The sequence below is a fragment of the Bolinopsis microptera genome, chromosome 13 (assembly GCF_026151205.1).
Source record: "Bolinopsis microptera isolate Bmic1 chromosome 13, MBARI_Bmic_1.0, whole genome shotgun sequence".
Lineage (NCBI taxonomy): Eukaryota > Metazoa > Ctenophora > Tentaculata > Lobata > Bolinopsidae > Bolinopsis > Bolinopsis microptera.
The window spans coordinates 14,443,966-14,460,962 of record NC_087084.1 but is presented as its reverse complement, the minus strand read 5'-3'; the positions used below and the strand labels follow the sequence as shown (position 1 = coordinate 14,460,962).

General features: G+C 37.5%; 2 protein-coding genes across 4 annotated transcripts in view; both read left to right on the top strand.

Annotated features, from left to right (window-relative positions):
- The window catches only part of LOC134825307 (methylcytosine dioxygenase TET-like), an 80,428-nt gene that overhangs the window by 17,242 nt on the left and 46,189 nt on the right, over window positions 1-16,997 (top strand). The window lies entirely within an intron of this gene.
- Window positions 1-16,997, top strand: part of LOC134825309 (serine/threonine-protein kinase 26-like) — a 30,789-nt gene that overhangs the window by 12,072 nt on the left and 1,720 nt on the right. For both annotated transcript variants that reach the window (XM_063837478.1, XM_063837477.1), the window contains exons 2-9: window positions 2,637-2,719; window positions 3,738-3,888; window positions 4,941-4,997; window positions 8,450-8,558; window positions 8,860-8,961; window positions 10,501-10,620; window positions 15,433-15,554; window positions 16,212-16,357. In XM_063837478.1, the coding sequence (XP_063693548.1) occupies window positions 2,637-2,719; window positions 3,738-3,888; window positions 4,941-4,997; window positions 8,450-8,558; window positions 8,860-8,961; window positions 10,501-10,620; window positions 15,433-15,554; window positions 16,212-16,357 (890 nt within the window). The remainder of the gene's footprint in view (window positions 1-2,636; window positions 2,720-3,737; window positions 3,889-4,940; window positions 4,998-8,449; window positions 8,559-8,859; window positions 8,962-10,500; window positions 10,621-15,432; window positions 15,555-16,211; window positions 16,358-16,997) is intronic.

The window sequence follows — 16,997 nt, the reverse complement described above, 5'->3', positions numbered from 1 at the left end:
AAGCCTATTTTGAAGTCTCTACGACCTTCAGAAGCAAGGGGTCGGTTACGTTATTGGGTCAATATGGGCGTGGCCCTCCTGGGTTTTCTCCACGGTCAAAAAAATGTCTCCAAACGAAAATCGTTTAATCATAACTTCGGGAAGGTCTGTGCAAAGTTTCGTGAGTATGAGAACATTTGCAGGTTCATTTCCATAAATGTCCATAAATGACTGGACTACACAACTTTAGAGTTAACTTTAGAGAAACTCATAAGTCATTTATCTCAAATTAAGCTGTTAGTGTCCATGATCAACCTCTGGCAACAATGTTTTACGTGAAATGTAAAAATCAGGAGTAATATAAAAAAGGTATTTTTAGATTAAAGTGCTAGCTCATAGTTTTAGAATTGTATAGATTAACGTTGGTCATTTAGCCATCTAACAATCGATCGTGCCGTAATATATGGCCAGAGAATAATAGGGTCTTGGAAATTTTATAGTTGTTCAGTGGGTCGATCGACTGAACACGTTTGCACTTGGTATTTAAACTTACCAGTAGTTTATTTATGTTATGCACCGATGATAATGCAATTAGGATAACAACTAGGTAAGCCGGAAGTCTAATTCAAAACACACCTCACACCGTACACACCTCCAATTAGTAATTTTACTATTTGGTAGACCGGGTATTTTGGCGGGAATTCTGTTCCCACGGCACTGTTCTGATAGAAGCTACTTCTACTAATGGTCCCAGAGGAACGGCCGTAAAGTAGCCAGACTTCTTGTCTCCTGTACTGGCAGACACTTTCAGATTAAAGTTAGAAATTTCGCTATGCTATAAATATAATTGCTCTCGGAATTGAACAAACTCCTACTTATCTGTATCCTTTCTAAATTCGTTAGAGTTTCATGGACTGGGGAAAAATAATCGGTACAGTCTCCCTGCTTGTGTAATCAAGCAATGAAAACAATCCAAAATTATCACATATGACATAAGTTGTAATAGCAGAAACTTTCTAACCGTACATTCACCCGCCACTGTTCAAGAACCTATATCACTGTTTAAAATCATGACGTGAGCACTGTACATCCAATCAGCTATTCCTTTAGTTAGGATGATAGCCAAAACTATAAGGATTTTGGAGAACTAGGGTAATAGTCATAATTCTAAAATTTGAGTGAGTTACACGTGTTTTATTGACGATGATAAACATTTCCCCTATCAAGATTCTAAAAAAAGTGCGATGAGATTGGATTCTGACACTAGAAGTGCGATTTTCACGAAATGTACTCCCCCCCCCCCCCCCCCCCCCCCCCCCCCCCCCCCCCCCCCCCCCCCCCCCCCCCCCCCCCCCTGCAAGATTTCTTGCCCCACAAATTATTTTCTATTTAAAAAGATTTCGCGAGTCCCTTTGTAAGCGAAAAGTATGTCACTGTTATTGGATCCATAAATAACGAAAAATTTACGTGCGTATTTTCATGAATTATATTATGTTACATATTGTAATATTGGTAAGCCTCACGTAGCACGATGGTTGAGGGCGCGCTCGTCAAGCAGTTGACTCGGGTTCGAGTCTCGTCAGCGGTCATTCTTTTGGCAATTATTAATTATTTTACTAAAATTATCATCAGAGCACCTTGTAATATACGTTATCCGATAGATTATACTGTTCGTACTTCATCTAGAGAACTAAGAGACTGAGAAGACCGGCATTTAAGGATTTGTCCGGGGAAGGCCTCGTTCACACTGGAACATGTCAAATTATTGTAAACGGAGTTATCTGGTAATGTTTGTTTTGTTTATGGCTAGAATTTAGAATGGAATCAATGTGATGAGGATCCAGAGTTAATTACCTGCTAGGATTAATAAGTCAGTTCTCCAGTTGAAGAGACCCTTTCTCAAACTTTTAATGAAGAAATATTCACTATGCCTATGGCAGTATCAAGTATATTCTGAGAAAGAATATAGCCAGGAATAGTACCTCCTTTAATGGTAACCATGGTAACTATAGTAACCACTGTGAATCTTGATCTTATAACAACTAGTATCCTTTAAGACTTAGACAGTACAGTGAATAAACACGCTGAAAAGCGATGAAAATGCAAGCGCGCGACCGAATATGTAGTGCTGAAAGAGGGTGCCGAAATCTCGCGGAGAATCTCACGATATTGTGAGCCTAGCTATGAGATTTAAACGAAACTCGCAAAAATCTGGCAAAAATCTCGCGCGCGTTACGTCGAAGTTTTCACGCTATTAACAAGTGATAAAATACACGTTAAGAGTATAAAATACATGTTAAGTTCCTAATTCCCTCAACTTTTAAGTTAAACTTTTTCTGTTTCCTCATTTATTTACAAATTTTGTGCGATGAGTCCGGCTCGCAATCTCGCATAAATCTTGAGCTGGGAAACATTTGTAATGTAAATTACGCTATGCAAGCGCGCACTGAGGGACTTTATGACGTCACGAGGCCACAGCTTATTATTGCAATAACACGCGTTACACGTACGCTAGAGAGTTGGTTCTTTCGGCGATACGATTCTTTACCAGTTTGTCACAGCTGATTTAAATCTTAGCCAAATTGGAGACTACAAATTTTTCAGTTAACTGGTCCTTTAATAAAAACTATTTTATTATTTTTACCGTTTTATTTCAGGCACAGCAGCCGACTGAACCGGAGAAGTTATTTCAGAAATTAGAGCGGATAGGAAGAGGATCCTTTGGAGAGGTCTTTAAAGGGTGCGTCAATATTTCCATTATTTCCTGTTGTTTTACATTTAAATATATTGGCTCTGTTCCAACCATCGAATGTAACATCGAGTGTAACAACATGTAACATAGAGTGTAACAACGTGTAACATCGAGTGTAACAACGTGTAACATCCAGTGTAACAATGTGTAACATCCAGTGTAACAACGTGTAACATCCAGTGTAACAACGTGTAACATCCAGTGTAACAACGTGTAACATCCAGTGTAACAACGTGTAACATCCAGTGTAACTGACCGTTCAAAATGTCGTCATAACAACCCCACTCTCTCTCTGATATATTCAAGAGAGTGATGACCTCAGCTTATACTAGGCCGTTATACGACACTACTAAACTTGTTGTGATTATATCATTGTTGTTACATTACATAGTGTGCAGTGCAGTTTAGGTTTTATAATGTGTGCAATTTGGCATTGTGCAATTTGGCATTGTGCAGTTCGGCATTGTGCACGGACTACATATACAGTGAACAGATATTACGCAATATATAATACAGAGTGCTAAATAAAGTGTCCGCACCTTGTCATATCATGAGATCACACACAATCAATCAGAGCACTGTACTAACACCACGTGATACAAACCAACCAATCAGAGCACTGTACTAACACCACGTGATACAAACCAACCAATCAGAGCACTGTATTCTTAAGATATCGGCTTGCAACTTGACGCATACACTGAATACTGTCACGGTTATTTATTATATTAGGTCATCAGTGTGTCCCTTTGACATACAACATCTGCTGAAACCCATGACTTGCACTATTGGTAAAACAAGTTAAAACAGCTAATCATAACTTATTTATTCTTAAATCAGAGCACTGTATTCACACCACGCGACACAAACCAACCAATCAGAGCACTGTATTCACACCACGTGACACAAACCAACCAATCAGAGCACTGTATTCACACCACGTGACACAAACCAACCAATCAGAGCACTGTATTCACACCTCGTGACACAAACCAACCAACCACAGGATAGATAACACAACGAAAGAGATAGTAGCGATAAAGATAATAGATTTAGAGGAAGCAGAGGACGAGATTGAAGATATCCAACAGGAGATTACAGTTTTATCACAGTGCGACTCTCCTTATGTTACTAAATACCACGGCTCATACCTAAAGGTCGGTAGAAATCTTGTTTATTTGTTTGTTAAAATGATGAAAATGTTTCGATTGATTAGTTTTGGCGTAAGCTTATTTTGACTTTTGTAAAGGTCTCAAACAAATTTGACCTCTGACCAGTTCATGCCTGGCCAGTTCATGCTATATCTACCATTTTGGTAAATTAACACAGTTTAGAACAACCTTACCCCGCCTCTGTCAGGGGGCCACGTTCCAAAGAACAGTCTCTAGTAGTCTATAGTAGCCTATAATAGTACTGTATAGTTAATAGTAGTCTGAAGTAGTCTGTAGTAATAATTAGTAGTAATTCTAATATTTGCACTGAACACAAGTGACATCATGACAACCACAGCAGCATATGTACCCACATTAAACATAACATAACGATAATGTTCTGTTTGTGGGACAAAGAGACTGTAATATTGGCAGCTTGCCACCTCTCAAAGAGACTGTAATATTGGCAGCTTGCCACCTCTCAAAGAGACTGTAATATTGGCAGCTTGCCACCTCTCAAAGAGACTGTAATATTGGCAGCTTGCCACCTCTCAAAGAGACTGTAATATTGGCAGCTTGCCACCTCTCAAAGAGACTGTAATATTGGCAGCTTGCCACCTCTCAAAGAGACTGTAATATTGGCAGCTTGCCACCTCTCAAAGGAGACCGTCAATAACAGGAGTCATGTGGTTAATACTGGTTATTCATGAATCACATGCTACTTGGGGGGGGGGGGGGGGGGGGCAACGCCCTTAAAGGCCCTAGACGCATCGAAAATTCAAAAATTTAGGCCCCCCCCCCTACTTGATGTGCTGCTGAGTTAATACAGGAGTTATGATTAATATTAATTATTCATGAGTAAGATAATAGGGAGTTGCTCGGTAACAGTACTCGGCACAGTGTCATCACAGTATTGCGGAGTGGCGTGGTTTCTAAAGGAGCAGTGCCGTAGAAGGGGCAAAAGGAGCTTATATCATTTCGTGTTTATTTAAATATGAATTTATGGATAATAATTATAGTTTATTTTATTAAGATTATAATAGTTGTGTTGGTTTCAGGGCGCCAAGTTATGGATAGTGATGGAGTACCTCGGGGGAGGATCCGCTCTACAGTTGGTAAGTAAAAACTAAATAGTTTTATATATTTTACAATTGGTAAGTTATTGTTAAAACTAGATAATATCTTATTTACAACCGGTGATATCATAAGCATATTAGATAGTATTTGGTTTACAACCATAAGATATTGCAAAGACTAGGGTGCGTATGAATGTTCAACATGTTCAACAGTGCGTATGAATGTTCAACATCTCTCCTAAGAATTATCAACTTGAAATATATAAAAAACAAAAAGTTTCCACTTTTATAACGCCCTGTAATCGCACACCTCCAATGTTTCTGCGATTGGCTGGTTTGTGTCACGTGGTGTGTGTTCTGTGCTCTGATTGGTTGTTTCGTGTCTCCTTTAGCTTTCCTCGTTCCCTTCCATTAAAGAAACAGGTCTGGTTAATACTTACATACCATGTGGAGTTATTATTAATTGTTTTTTAACCAGCACGAAACTCAGTTAAACTAGCAGTAATTGTTTAGGTTGCACGGTAACGTTAGTAACCATGGTAACGTTGGCACGGTGGTATGTGCCAAGTAACTGCCGTCCCACCTTTAGCTCTCTCTACATAGTTCCCGTCATTCCAGCGAATTAAACATTTATTTTGGCTCCAAATATTTACTGTTTAAAAATTGGTTGGTTTGCTTGGATACTGTGTCCTGATTGGTTGGTTTGCTTGAATACTGTGTCCTGATTGGTTGGTTTGCTTGAATACTGTGTCCTGATTGGTTGGTTGGTGTCACGTGGTGCGTATTCTGTGTCCTGATTGGTTGGGGTGAGTACCTGATCTGACACCCTCTGTTGTACTTGCCCCGCCTAGAATGAAGTGCCTGAATATTGGAACTGGGTAATTGTTAATACACATGTACATTGGCATCTATGTTGTTATGACAAAGCAATTATAGACAGTAGTTGTACAATAATGTACATGATCTTTGCATTAAATAAGTAGCAATACTATACTATGCATGAATCATGATCTGTGAAATATATTCCCTAACTTGGGCGAGTCCCCCCTCTGTTATGTAATTCTGATAATATAATAATAACACAGCACCACACCCTACCCCACCCCACCACACCCACTACACGACCACACCTCACCACGCCACACATTACATACTTACTGTGACCTGGTACTCTTCTTTAGATCATGATACTTAAATCCGCTAAATTTTACAATCTCAATCTAGGGTTTTAGGGTAAGTACAATAGGATTAATGACGTAATATTAATATAATTTTCCTGGCTTATTGATCTTATTATCTTGAGAATTACCCTTATTATAATATTATGGTGTTGTTGAATATTCTGGAAATAACTTAAATCTAATTTGTCTAATAACTGTAATGAAGTAAATCCAATATCTGTCAGGATCAGTAGATATTTGGAATTGTTTTCTCGTCGGTTAAAGCCATAAATTATTATTATTAGTTTATTTTCACGGGTCAAATACCCCTTGCTAATTGGTTGCAGATATTAAAGCCACGTGAAGTATTATTTAGTACGTGAAATGTTCTTTTAGTCATTAGTCGACATTTGTGAATATTTTCGTTTCAATCACGTGACAGCCTTTGAAAATAAATATATCCGATAAATATATCCGACATAGAACCTGGCGCGGTGGATGTCCTTGCTGTACGACAGTGTTAAACAAGGAACTGAAACCGAGGGGTTCCGTTCAGGCCCTTCACACTTTGTTTCTGTCTAGTTCTAATGTACCGTCACAATAGTGACTTTAATATATATATAATAAGGATTCCTCACTCTCGTCACGTCCAACAATGGCGTTTCTCTTGTCGCTAATACAAACGAACATTAGGTACGCCAAATGAAAAACTGGTGCTCTGGGTTTTTATCACAGAACAGAAAATAATACATTTAGCCAGTTAATGAGCCAGCTGTTCGTCATAATTTTAGGCTTGGAAACTCTAAGCCACCACGTGAATCTGAATATCATTTGTGGAAGCATTGTTTTTAGATACGGTTAGCCTCAGAAGTGTACAGCTGAAAGAAGCAATTACCACCTTGACTTCCCAAGTGGTTTTGTCACTCGTCCACTATTACACACATTGGGAAGATGGAGATATAAGGGCGTGGTTCTTTGTGCTTTAGTGATATCTAACAACTGTATAACGTACAAGTGCGTATAACAACTAGTGTATTAATTGAGTATATATTATACTGTATTAAATAAAGTATACATAGTGTAGTAATAGAGTATATTTTAGCGTATTTATATATAATATATTAGTATGTATCATGTATCATGTACATTATGATTACAGAGGATCTGATATTTAGATATATATTGCTGTGCTGTAAAAATTGACTTTATTTATTTATTTATTTATTAGACAGTGTAGATATAATGCATTATTAAGAAGATAAGATTTGTACACAGTGAGCTTACTGTACATACCTTTAATACACGTGCTTCACATTCCAGCCATGACAGATCTTGTAGGCTTTTTAACGCTGCTGAAAACTTTAAATATAGTGATGATGTAACCAACCCGAGCAATGTTATTCAAGTTATTTAAGTTATTTAAGTTATTCAAGTTACTTAAGTTATTTAATAACTGTTGATTTATAGATCCGGCTCGGGAGGAATGCTGATTTTACTTTCCATGGGAAATATTAGATACCAATTTTATTTTCTCTACTATAATACCGTCATATTAACTTAATTAAGTTACTGAACTTAACTTAATTAAGTTACTGAACGATGTACTCCTGATAATTTAAATTGTACAATGTGCACACATAGCTTAGTTAAACAGTCAAATTGTGCACAAATTTACACCATTAATAATTATTAATATCAGCTTAACATTCAGTACTGAATTAAACCTTTTAAACGGTAAAATTATAAGTATAACAGATAATTTACTGAACCGCCCGTTGTACAACTGTGGTTTTACACATTATTCGTACGTGCACATTGCACTCGCACGTGCATATTTTACTTGCACGTGCAGATAACTCCTACACATGCTCACACATTATAATATGCTGCATGTTAAAGTAATATAGTAAATAGTAATTGTACACAAAACTATAAGATCCTACTAAACGCACGATTCCAGTGTACATTTAGTCACAACTTACATTCCTTCATCCTCCTGAGTGTACAAAATGTACTGGAATGTACCGAACTACTCCTTATGATCTACATTCCTACAGATCAGGGTCGGGGATGGTCTTGGAAGGTTTCCTTGATTTAAGCTAGAGTTCAAGTACATATTGTTCTTCTTAGCTTATAGTTTTATAGATTGTAGGGTTCTTACAGTTTCATCAAAACGGCAGACTTTTTGCCCCCCCCCCCTCCCACAAGTATCTGGATATTCTAACCTTTCCTAACTCCCCCTTTTTGTCAACAGAAAGAGTCTTAAGTCCACTGTTAGCAGCGACTGTAGAATTTGTTGTATAATTGATGTAAATAAAATGTAATTTTCAGATAAAAGCGAATGTTCTGGACGAGTCAAGTATAGCTATCATGCTCAGAGAAGTGTTAAAAGGACTGGATTACCTCCACGGAGAAAGGAAACTTCACAGAGACATCAAAGGTATGTGTCACGTGGTGTGAATACTGGGCTCTGATTGGTTGGTGAGTGTCACGTGGTGTGAATACTGGGCTCTGATTGGGTGGTTTGTGTCACGTGGTGTGAATACTGGGCTCTGATTGGGTGGTTTGTGTCACGTGGTGTGAATGTCAGGCTAAATTAACTAGCTGAATCGAGGTTTAACAGTGTTTTGATCGGTTAGTTTATTAATTAATCAACTTAAATTCAACAACAAATGAATTAATTGTTTGTTTCTAATTAATCAATTGTTTGTTTTTAATTAACCAACTGTCTATTTTTACAGCTGCTAACATACTGCTCTCTTGTAACGGAGACGTGAAGCTTGCAGATTTCGGAGTAGCAGGACAACTAACTGACACCCTCACCAAACGACACACTTTCGTAGGTCAGTATACTGTGTCCGGATAGGAACATTATTGATGAGTTGTTGTTGTGTTTAGAGTTCAACAGTTTCCCTGGCCTTGGTCGCAGTTTCCCTGTACGGCAGTGTTAAACAAGGAACTGAAACCGAGGTACAATAGTGACTTTAATATACGGAATTATCATAAACTTTGAACTCAAAACATCACAACAATATAACAACGAGTATGTAGACGAGCGTAAATCAGGGACATCCTCCTAGACCATCTCGTATGGGGACTTGCCACCCCATGGCAACATTAAAATATATTGACTCTGTTACATCGTTTCCTGTTAATATAAAACTCCGTTACAAATTGAACTGGGAGTAAGTAAAAGTCTAATAGAATATGTTTCTTTTCTTTTTATGACACAAACTACCATCAAGATTTAACACACCATGTCAGATAACAAGTTTGGAGCGTGAAACATTAGAGTACTGGAGATATGTAACTATAAGTTAAACTAGGTCCTGTTCTATTTTAACCTAGTAACCTAGTAACCTAGTAACCTAGTAACCTAGTAACCTAGAAACATTAGAGTACTGTAGAGATACAACTATAAGTTAAACTAGGTCCTGTTCTATTTTAACCTAGTAACCTAGTAACCTAGTAACCTAGTAACCTAGTAACCTAGAAACATTAGAGTACTGTAGAGATACAACTATAAGTTAAACTAGGTCCTGCTTTATTTTAACCTCGCTGTATCTAATCTGTCAACACTTCGCGACAGTAGTACAGTGAGTGAAGGGGCCAGGGGGGACAAGTTTGTAGTTTATTACAACTTTCTAGTCAATATTTCAATGGTGTAAAAACATAGACATGCCTTCCCCGGCGCAATGTTTGTTGATGATTTAAAAGGTTTGAGCCCATTGTTTTTTCCAACAATTTCGTCAGTAAATCAAGTCTCTAAAATTTATTAAATATATTTTACAGATCAAAATATAAATACCATCTCCCCCGGCCCCTGCTATTATCGCAGAGTGAGACGTCAGTAACATGTCCCTGTTGAACACTACATTGCATCTCCCTGTTGAAATAGTTAATAATAAGTATATTGTCAGTGTGTTGCTATGTACAGTGTACATAGCAACACACTGACAATGTACATTGTACACTCTCTGTATAATTGAGGGCAGTGAAGATAAGACACTTCCTTATTAGGGCATTGCAAAAACGCACATTAAGGAATGATCGTACTGTATTATAGAAATTAATTGAGGAGCTTGTTTAAGTTGATAGAAGCAGTTTTTGCTACACAATCTTGGAAAGAAATGATACCAATTGATATAAAATGTATTAATTGATTAAAATATGTTTGAATTATTGAATACATTACAGAACACTATCACATTACAGAACACTATCACATTAAGAAATTAGAATATCAGAAATTACAGAATATAAATCTATAACTACAGTTCACACCGCACAATATCTAATAATGATATACTTTAAAATAATATAACGTTATTTTAAGTCCCATATTGTGATCCACTATTACTCTGACGGTCCCACCCCTTTAGGAACCCCATTCTGGATGGCCCCGGAAGTAATAAAACAGTCCTCCTACGATACGAGAGCGGACATCTGGTCCCTGGGAATCACTGCTATCGAGATGGCAAAGGGAGAGCCCCCGCTTGCAGGTGAGCTTTTTTATTGTCACGTTCTATGTTCTGGTTGGTTGGTATGTGACAGGTGAAGTATATGCTGCATCCTTTATTGGTTAGTCTGATTTGGGTGGGTTTTAGTCAATGAATTTTGTCTTTTCCAAGTGCCATTTGAAGAAAGATTGAAACGCCCACATGAAGAACTTCTCTTCAGGTGTTTTAGCTTCGTGCCAAAGCCGCAAATGTCTTTTTTTCTGAACCTCGTCGGTTTTAACGCCAACAGTTGTATTCTCCTCAGCTTCAACCTTTTCATCTTCACCCTCATCAGTTTTAACCTCTTTTTCTTGAGTTATTTGAGCGGCTTTGCTATCAGCTTTGGTAAAAAGAAGATCGTTTGCCTTCATTAATATTACTTCGTGCTGACTGGGATAATCAATATCTTTGTTATCGCAAATTTCGATCATTTCTTCGTCAACGCACGCATGGGAATGGAAATGACTGATGACAAACGACGTCATTCTATCTACAAACTCTCCAATCCAAGGCTTGATCCCGGTAACGTTGCGAATGATCTTCGAAAGCTCTTCGTTTGGCAAATTTATTGGTTTTTTGAAATGTTCTGGATCCAAGCCAAAACTTACAAGAATTTCTATCAAGAGATCCTTATTTTGGCCATCTTTTTCATGTTTTTGCAAGGCTTTATTGATAATTACGTAATAGTACTGGTTTGTCAATTTCACTGATTTATACTCCTTTTTTGAAATTCCGATTTTGGAAAATGGAAAAACTGCATCACAGTCGAATCCAATTTGTAGAGGCCTTTCTTCATCGTCAATTGTAGATGGGTTTCTCATAAAAGTATAAATTGGCTTCTTGAGGTTTGTCACCAGAATGAAAGTACAATAGACCCTCGCTCTCGAGACGATTTGGTACATTTTTGTTAAAAAGGCATCTATTTGATCTTTTGAAAAATTGAATATCTCGAATAATACAGGGTCAATGTTACGGAAAAATGCGAAGTAATTATCTAAATCCTCTGATGGGATTCTATCACGGTCATCTACTTCAATGATTCCAATAACTGCTGGCCATTCAAGGGAGGCTATTTCATCGAAATGATGAACTTGCAAACCCATTTTACAAGCAGGAAAATCACTATCTATTTTTTCTTTGGATTGCTGACAAACGTCTTCCAACCTAACATAATTATAACCTTTTACATCTTTGAGTCTTTGACCGTAGTCATCATGGATTATTGCGACTGAACTGCATCCAACAAGTTTTGATAGTTCATTTGTTAAAGAATCTGTCAAATAGCCTGCTACAGTATGCTTCTTTCTCCCATGAACATCGACCAAAAGAATCCTTGGGGTGGGTCCGTGTATGTAGTGGCCTATATCTTGCTTTACATCAAAAGGTATGTATGAAAGGCTGTCCCTGTAAATTTTTCCATTGGCTGCCTTGTATTTCTTGTTTTGAAGGGCATTGAAAATGCCTATGCGCTTACCTATGTTGGCCAACTTTTCATTTCGTATAAAATCAAGAAAATATGCGATCTCATAGCTGTTCCTTAAGTTTGCTGATAGTTCGTGAACATGTATTTTTGATTTCCAATCCTCAAGGTCTCCCAACTGCTGATCAAAAGCATTAACTGGTGATTGCAATGAGTCAAAAGAAACCCAAAGCAGTTTGGGAGAAGGTAAACATATTTTGGATAGAACGAATTGCCATATATCTTCAATTTCATCGTTTAGCTCTGGCTGAGACCTCAGAATTGCACATAGAAGATAATCTAATGTACTGGATGACATTGCAACTGCAAACGCAAAATCATGGAAATCGTCTATAAAAATGTGAGATTCAGTTTGGAAAACTTCTATCAATCCACTGAGTCTCTCTTCGACAGCCATTTCCGGCGAAGCATTGGCATTGAAGTAGTCCGAAAAGAAAACGATAGAAAGTTTATTTTCCCATTTTATGGAATCCTCGTCGAAGTTACGTCCATAATTGACAATGCAAGAGCTTATACCGAATTTTTGCAGATTCGTTTTATACTCTTCTGCTATCAGGTTGTTTGAAACAAGAATTATAATAGAAGTCTCGGATTCTTTCACCAGTTGAATAACCTTCCCCATAATCAGCAATGTTTTTCCGCTTCCAGCAGGACCGTTTATCAACAATCTGGGCTTCTTATCATAGAATACATTTTTCTGTTCAACAGTAAGACATTTAATTCCCAGATCTTTGAACACTTTTGGAGAACCTTTAATTTTGGAGGATGTTGGGCCCTCAGGTTTATTTGTGATTAAGGCGTCTTTTAAGAGTACGTCAATGTGATTAATCGTCTTTCCTAGATCACATTTTTCTGTGTTGAATTTATTTTCATTATCAACACACCAGAGACCAAGAAGAATCCACAAAACTTTAGCTTCCAAAGTTTTATTAGATTGTCCCTCACTCTCGCCCGCTCCAATACCATGTCCTCTCTTGTAGAACATATCAAAGCATTGCTCAACATTCTTAGTTTTATGCTCGCCCAAAACAAGATCGTCTTCAAAAAGAATGTCATGCTTTTCTTCTTCTTCTAAACTTGAATACTTAGATATTTGTTCGGCCGTTTCTCTGGTGATGTTTGTGAAAATTGTGAATTGTCGTATTTCCGGTTCGCCTAAACCGACTTTCCTGCAAATTCCTTTGATTAATCTGCAAGTTTTCTCCCTCTGCTGTTTTGACTTCTTATAATTCCTTTCAAACACCGTTTTTAGATTTTTCTTGCACTTCTCAAGAGTCTTGACTTCTACAACTGCAATGAAACCATCGTGAACCACCAGGAAATCAGTTTCTCCTTCCTCTTCTTGGTCCTTCCTCTTACACTCGTGATCTACAAAAAGTCCGTACTGCTGATGGGTGTATTTTAAACTATGTAGAACGATTCTCCCCTGCCCTAAATCTTCTAAAGCTCTGAATACTTTAACTTCTCCCTCGTATCCGGCCTGTTGTTTGGCTGCGGATTGTTCTGATTTTCTCAGGTTTTCTGAGGGGAATTTGTCGATGAATGGTGAGGCTGGGCTGGGAGGAAACATTATGGAGCACTGAGCAATTGCATCCCAGTGGATACATGCTGCAAACATTTCCTTTCCTGCCTCCTCCATATTTTGTAAGAGTTCATCCTCAGTCTTCTTTAGTTGAACCTCGTCATTTTCCATGGCTGTTGGAAGGTGCTTTCGCGATCCTTTCACATTCTTTGAGTCGTGTTAAACGTCTAAAATCTTTCTAAAAAAGGTTTTAGAAAATTAAACGATCACTAAAGTTTGGGAGGCAATTTTAAAGTTACTTGTCATACAACAAAATATATTACAGTATGAAGACCAAACAACTGACTTTCAGTAGCCGGTGTAGATAACGTAATAAAACCAGTGAAACAGAAGTTAGAATCGATAATGTGCTAATATAACTATGTATATTATTATTATAGTGCTATTATTATTAACTATTATCATTCCTTGTCGCATCAAACGGGATCAATACAAATTTACACAAGAACACATTAACTATAACGTTAGCAACCTTCATATTAGTTACCAGTTATTGTTACCAGGTATTACCTAATGTTACATCATATTAGTTACCAACCTCCATATGCGGTCACATCATCACTATTCATTTATGCAGTGTTACTGTACACGGACTGACGTTCACAATACAATGTTCACTGCAACTAAGAATTTGCTCGTTTTCAGTAGTTAGAAAATAATAAATTAATAAATAAAGGTTAAGACGGAAACTAATACAATATTCACAGTACAGCCTCCCCATCAGACACAAAACAATATAAAATGACGACTATAAAGTTTTATATTTACAGCGTCTCCAAGAGACGGAGTAAGCAAAACAAAACTCAAAAGTAGCACGGTAATCACGACATAATAAATCGAGTATACAGTGGCAGTACCATGAAAACTGTTACTAGTGTAAAACAAATTATTGTTCACCGGGACGAGAAATGAAGTGTTTGAGCCGGCGGTTCTATCGTGTAATCGAATTGTGTGCAATATCATCCGTCATTTACTTCGTTCAGTTATGTTCCTCCTACACTGTTCCCAGGTATTATCTAGGTATCACATTATATTAGTTACCAGTTATTGTTACCAGGTATTACCTAATGTTACATCATATTAGTTACCAACCTTTCAGTAGCCGGTGTAGATAACGTAATAAAACCAGTGAAACAGAAGTTAGAATCGATAATGTGCTAATATAACTATATTATTATTATAGTGCTATTATTATTAACTATTATTATTCCTTGTCGCATCAAACGGGATCAATACAAATTTACACAAGAACACATTAACTATAACGTTACGAAACAAACGCCATACAAACCTAACAACTAAGTACAAACCTAATAGCTGAGTTCAAACAGCTATATAAGGAATAATTGCAGTCGCGTGACAGTAGCAGCTGTTGATGACGTAACAAAGTGTTTATTCATACCTTCTAGAATAATACCGTAATTACATTACTTATATTACATTACATTCATTAGTATTCACGATATATTTTCAAGCATTATAAGCTACCTCTACTTAGTTTAATCACTGCTGAGGTTTAAAAGTGGTGTTATTAAATTTCAATTTATTATTATTACATTAACTAATTGATTAACTAATTGATTTTTGGGACAAAGTGAGAGTCTCCACTCAGTGGAGACTCTCACTTTGTCCCACTTATATGATCGACCCACTCAAAAGAACGAAAACAGATTATTATACAATAACCAATTACATAAAATTAACTAATTAATTAAGTAATTACATAAAATTAACTAATTATGTCACACCGCAGGTCTTCATCCTATGAGAGTACTATTCCTCATACCTAAAAACAAGCCTCCTGAACTCGATGGAGACTACACTAAATCCTTTAAAGATTTTGTCGCTTCTTGTCTTAATAGGGACCCTGAAAATGTTAGTTGATATTGTTGCTGTTTTTACTTTTGTTACTTTTCTTTATCGTTTAAATCATGAATTTTAACATAAAACCTCGGCAAAAAAATACTTTTTCATCCACCGTATTCTGCCAAAAATCCTATTGTTTATCAACAACAACAACAAACAAACTTGACATAATTATAGAATTAAGTATTCCCATTAACATTTGATTAATGTTTGATTCTCTCTCCAATAGGACCTGCACGGCAGATTGAGCGTCTTTAAATTATTAACTATTTACATAGTATTGCAGTGTAAATTTGATTATAATCCTAATTATAATCCTCAGCGCCCGCCTGCAAAAGAGTATTGCTGTGTTTATTATAATCCTAATTATAATCCTCAGCGCCCGCCTGCAAAAGAGCATAGTATTTACTATTTACATAGTATTGCTGTGTTTATTATAATCCTAATTATAATCCTCAGCGCCCGCCTGCAAAAGAGCATAGTATTGCTGTGTTTATTATAATCCTGATTATAATCCTCAGCGCCCGCCTGCGAAAGAGCATAGTATTTACTATTTACATAGTATTGCTGTGTAAATTTGATTATAATCCTAATTATAATCCTCAGCGCCCGCCTGCAAAAGTATTGCAGTGTAAATTTGATTATAATCCTAATTGTAATCCTCAGCGCCCGCCTGCAAAAGAGCTCCTGAAACACAAGTTTATCCGGGGTGCCAAGAAAACAGGGTGTCTAGCAGAAGTAGTAGAGGCGTACAAACAGTGGGACGGAGGAGATGGCAGCAGCAGCGACGAAGAGGACAAACCGTCTAATGAGTGAGTAATAGTCGGCTCTGTGCACCCCCCCCCCCTCCGCTGAAATAGCGCCCCCTTGTTGCCCCCCCCCCCCCCCTCCGCTGAAAAAGCACCCCCTTGTTGGCCCCCCCCCCCCCCCCCTCCGCTGAAAAAACACCCCCTTGGAGGCCCCCCCCCCCCCCTCCGCTGAAAAAGCGCCCCCTGTTGGCGCCCCCTCCCCTTCTGGCGCCCCTCCCTAAAATTGAACAAATTAGATGATTTTAGAGGATACGCCGGTAAAATTTCTAAAAAAATGTGTTTCTAGAGCAAAATGGTTGGTTTTTGTCACGTGTTGTGTATTCTGTGCTCTGATTGGTTGGTTTGTGTCACGTGGTGTGTATTCTGTGCTAAGATTGGTTATCAGAATATATGCATCAAAACATGGACATATGTTCACGTTATTGCAGTTTGTAGTTTAATTTTTCAGATATAATCAGAATCAATGAATATACCACAAATTACATTGGACATAGCTCCCATTCATAGCAAACATCTAAAGAATGCAGCTTTGGTGGCCTAACACTCAACTACTACAAACCCAAATATTCAACCCATTGTTACTTATCCGCTAAAATTCCAAAGAAAGTAAATCCTGGCTCCCTATTGGTTAAACCACACCACG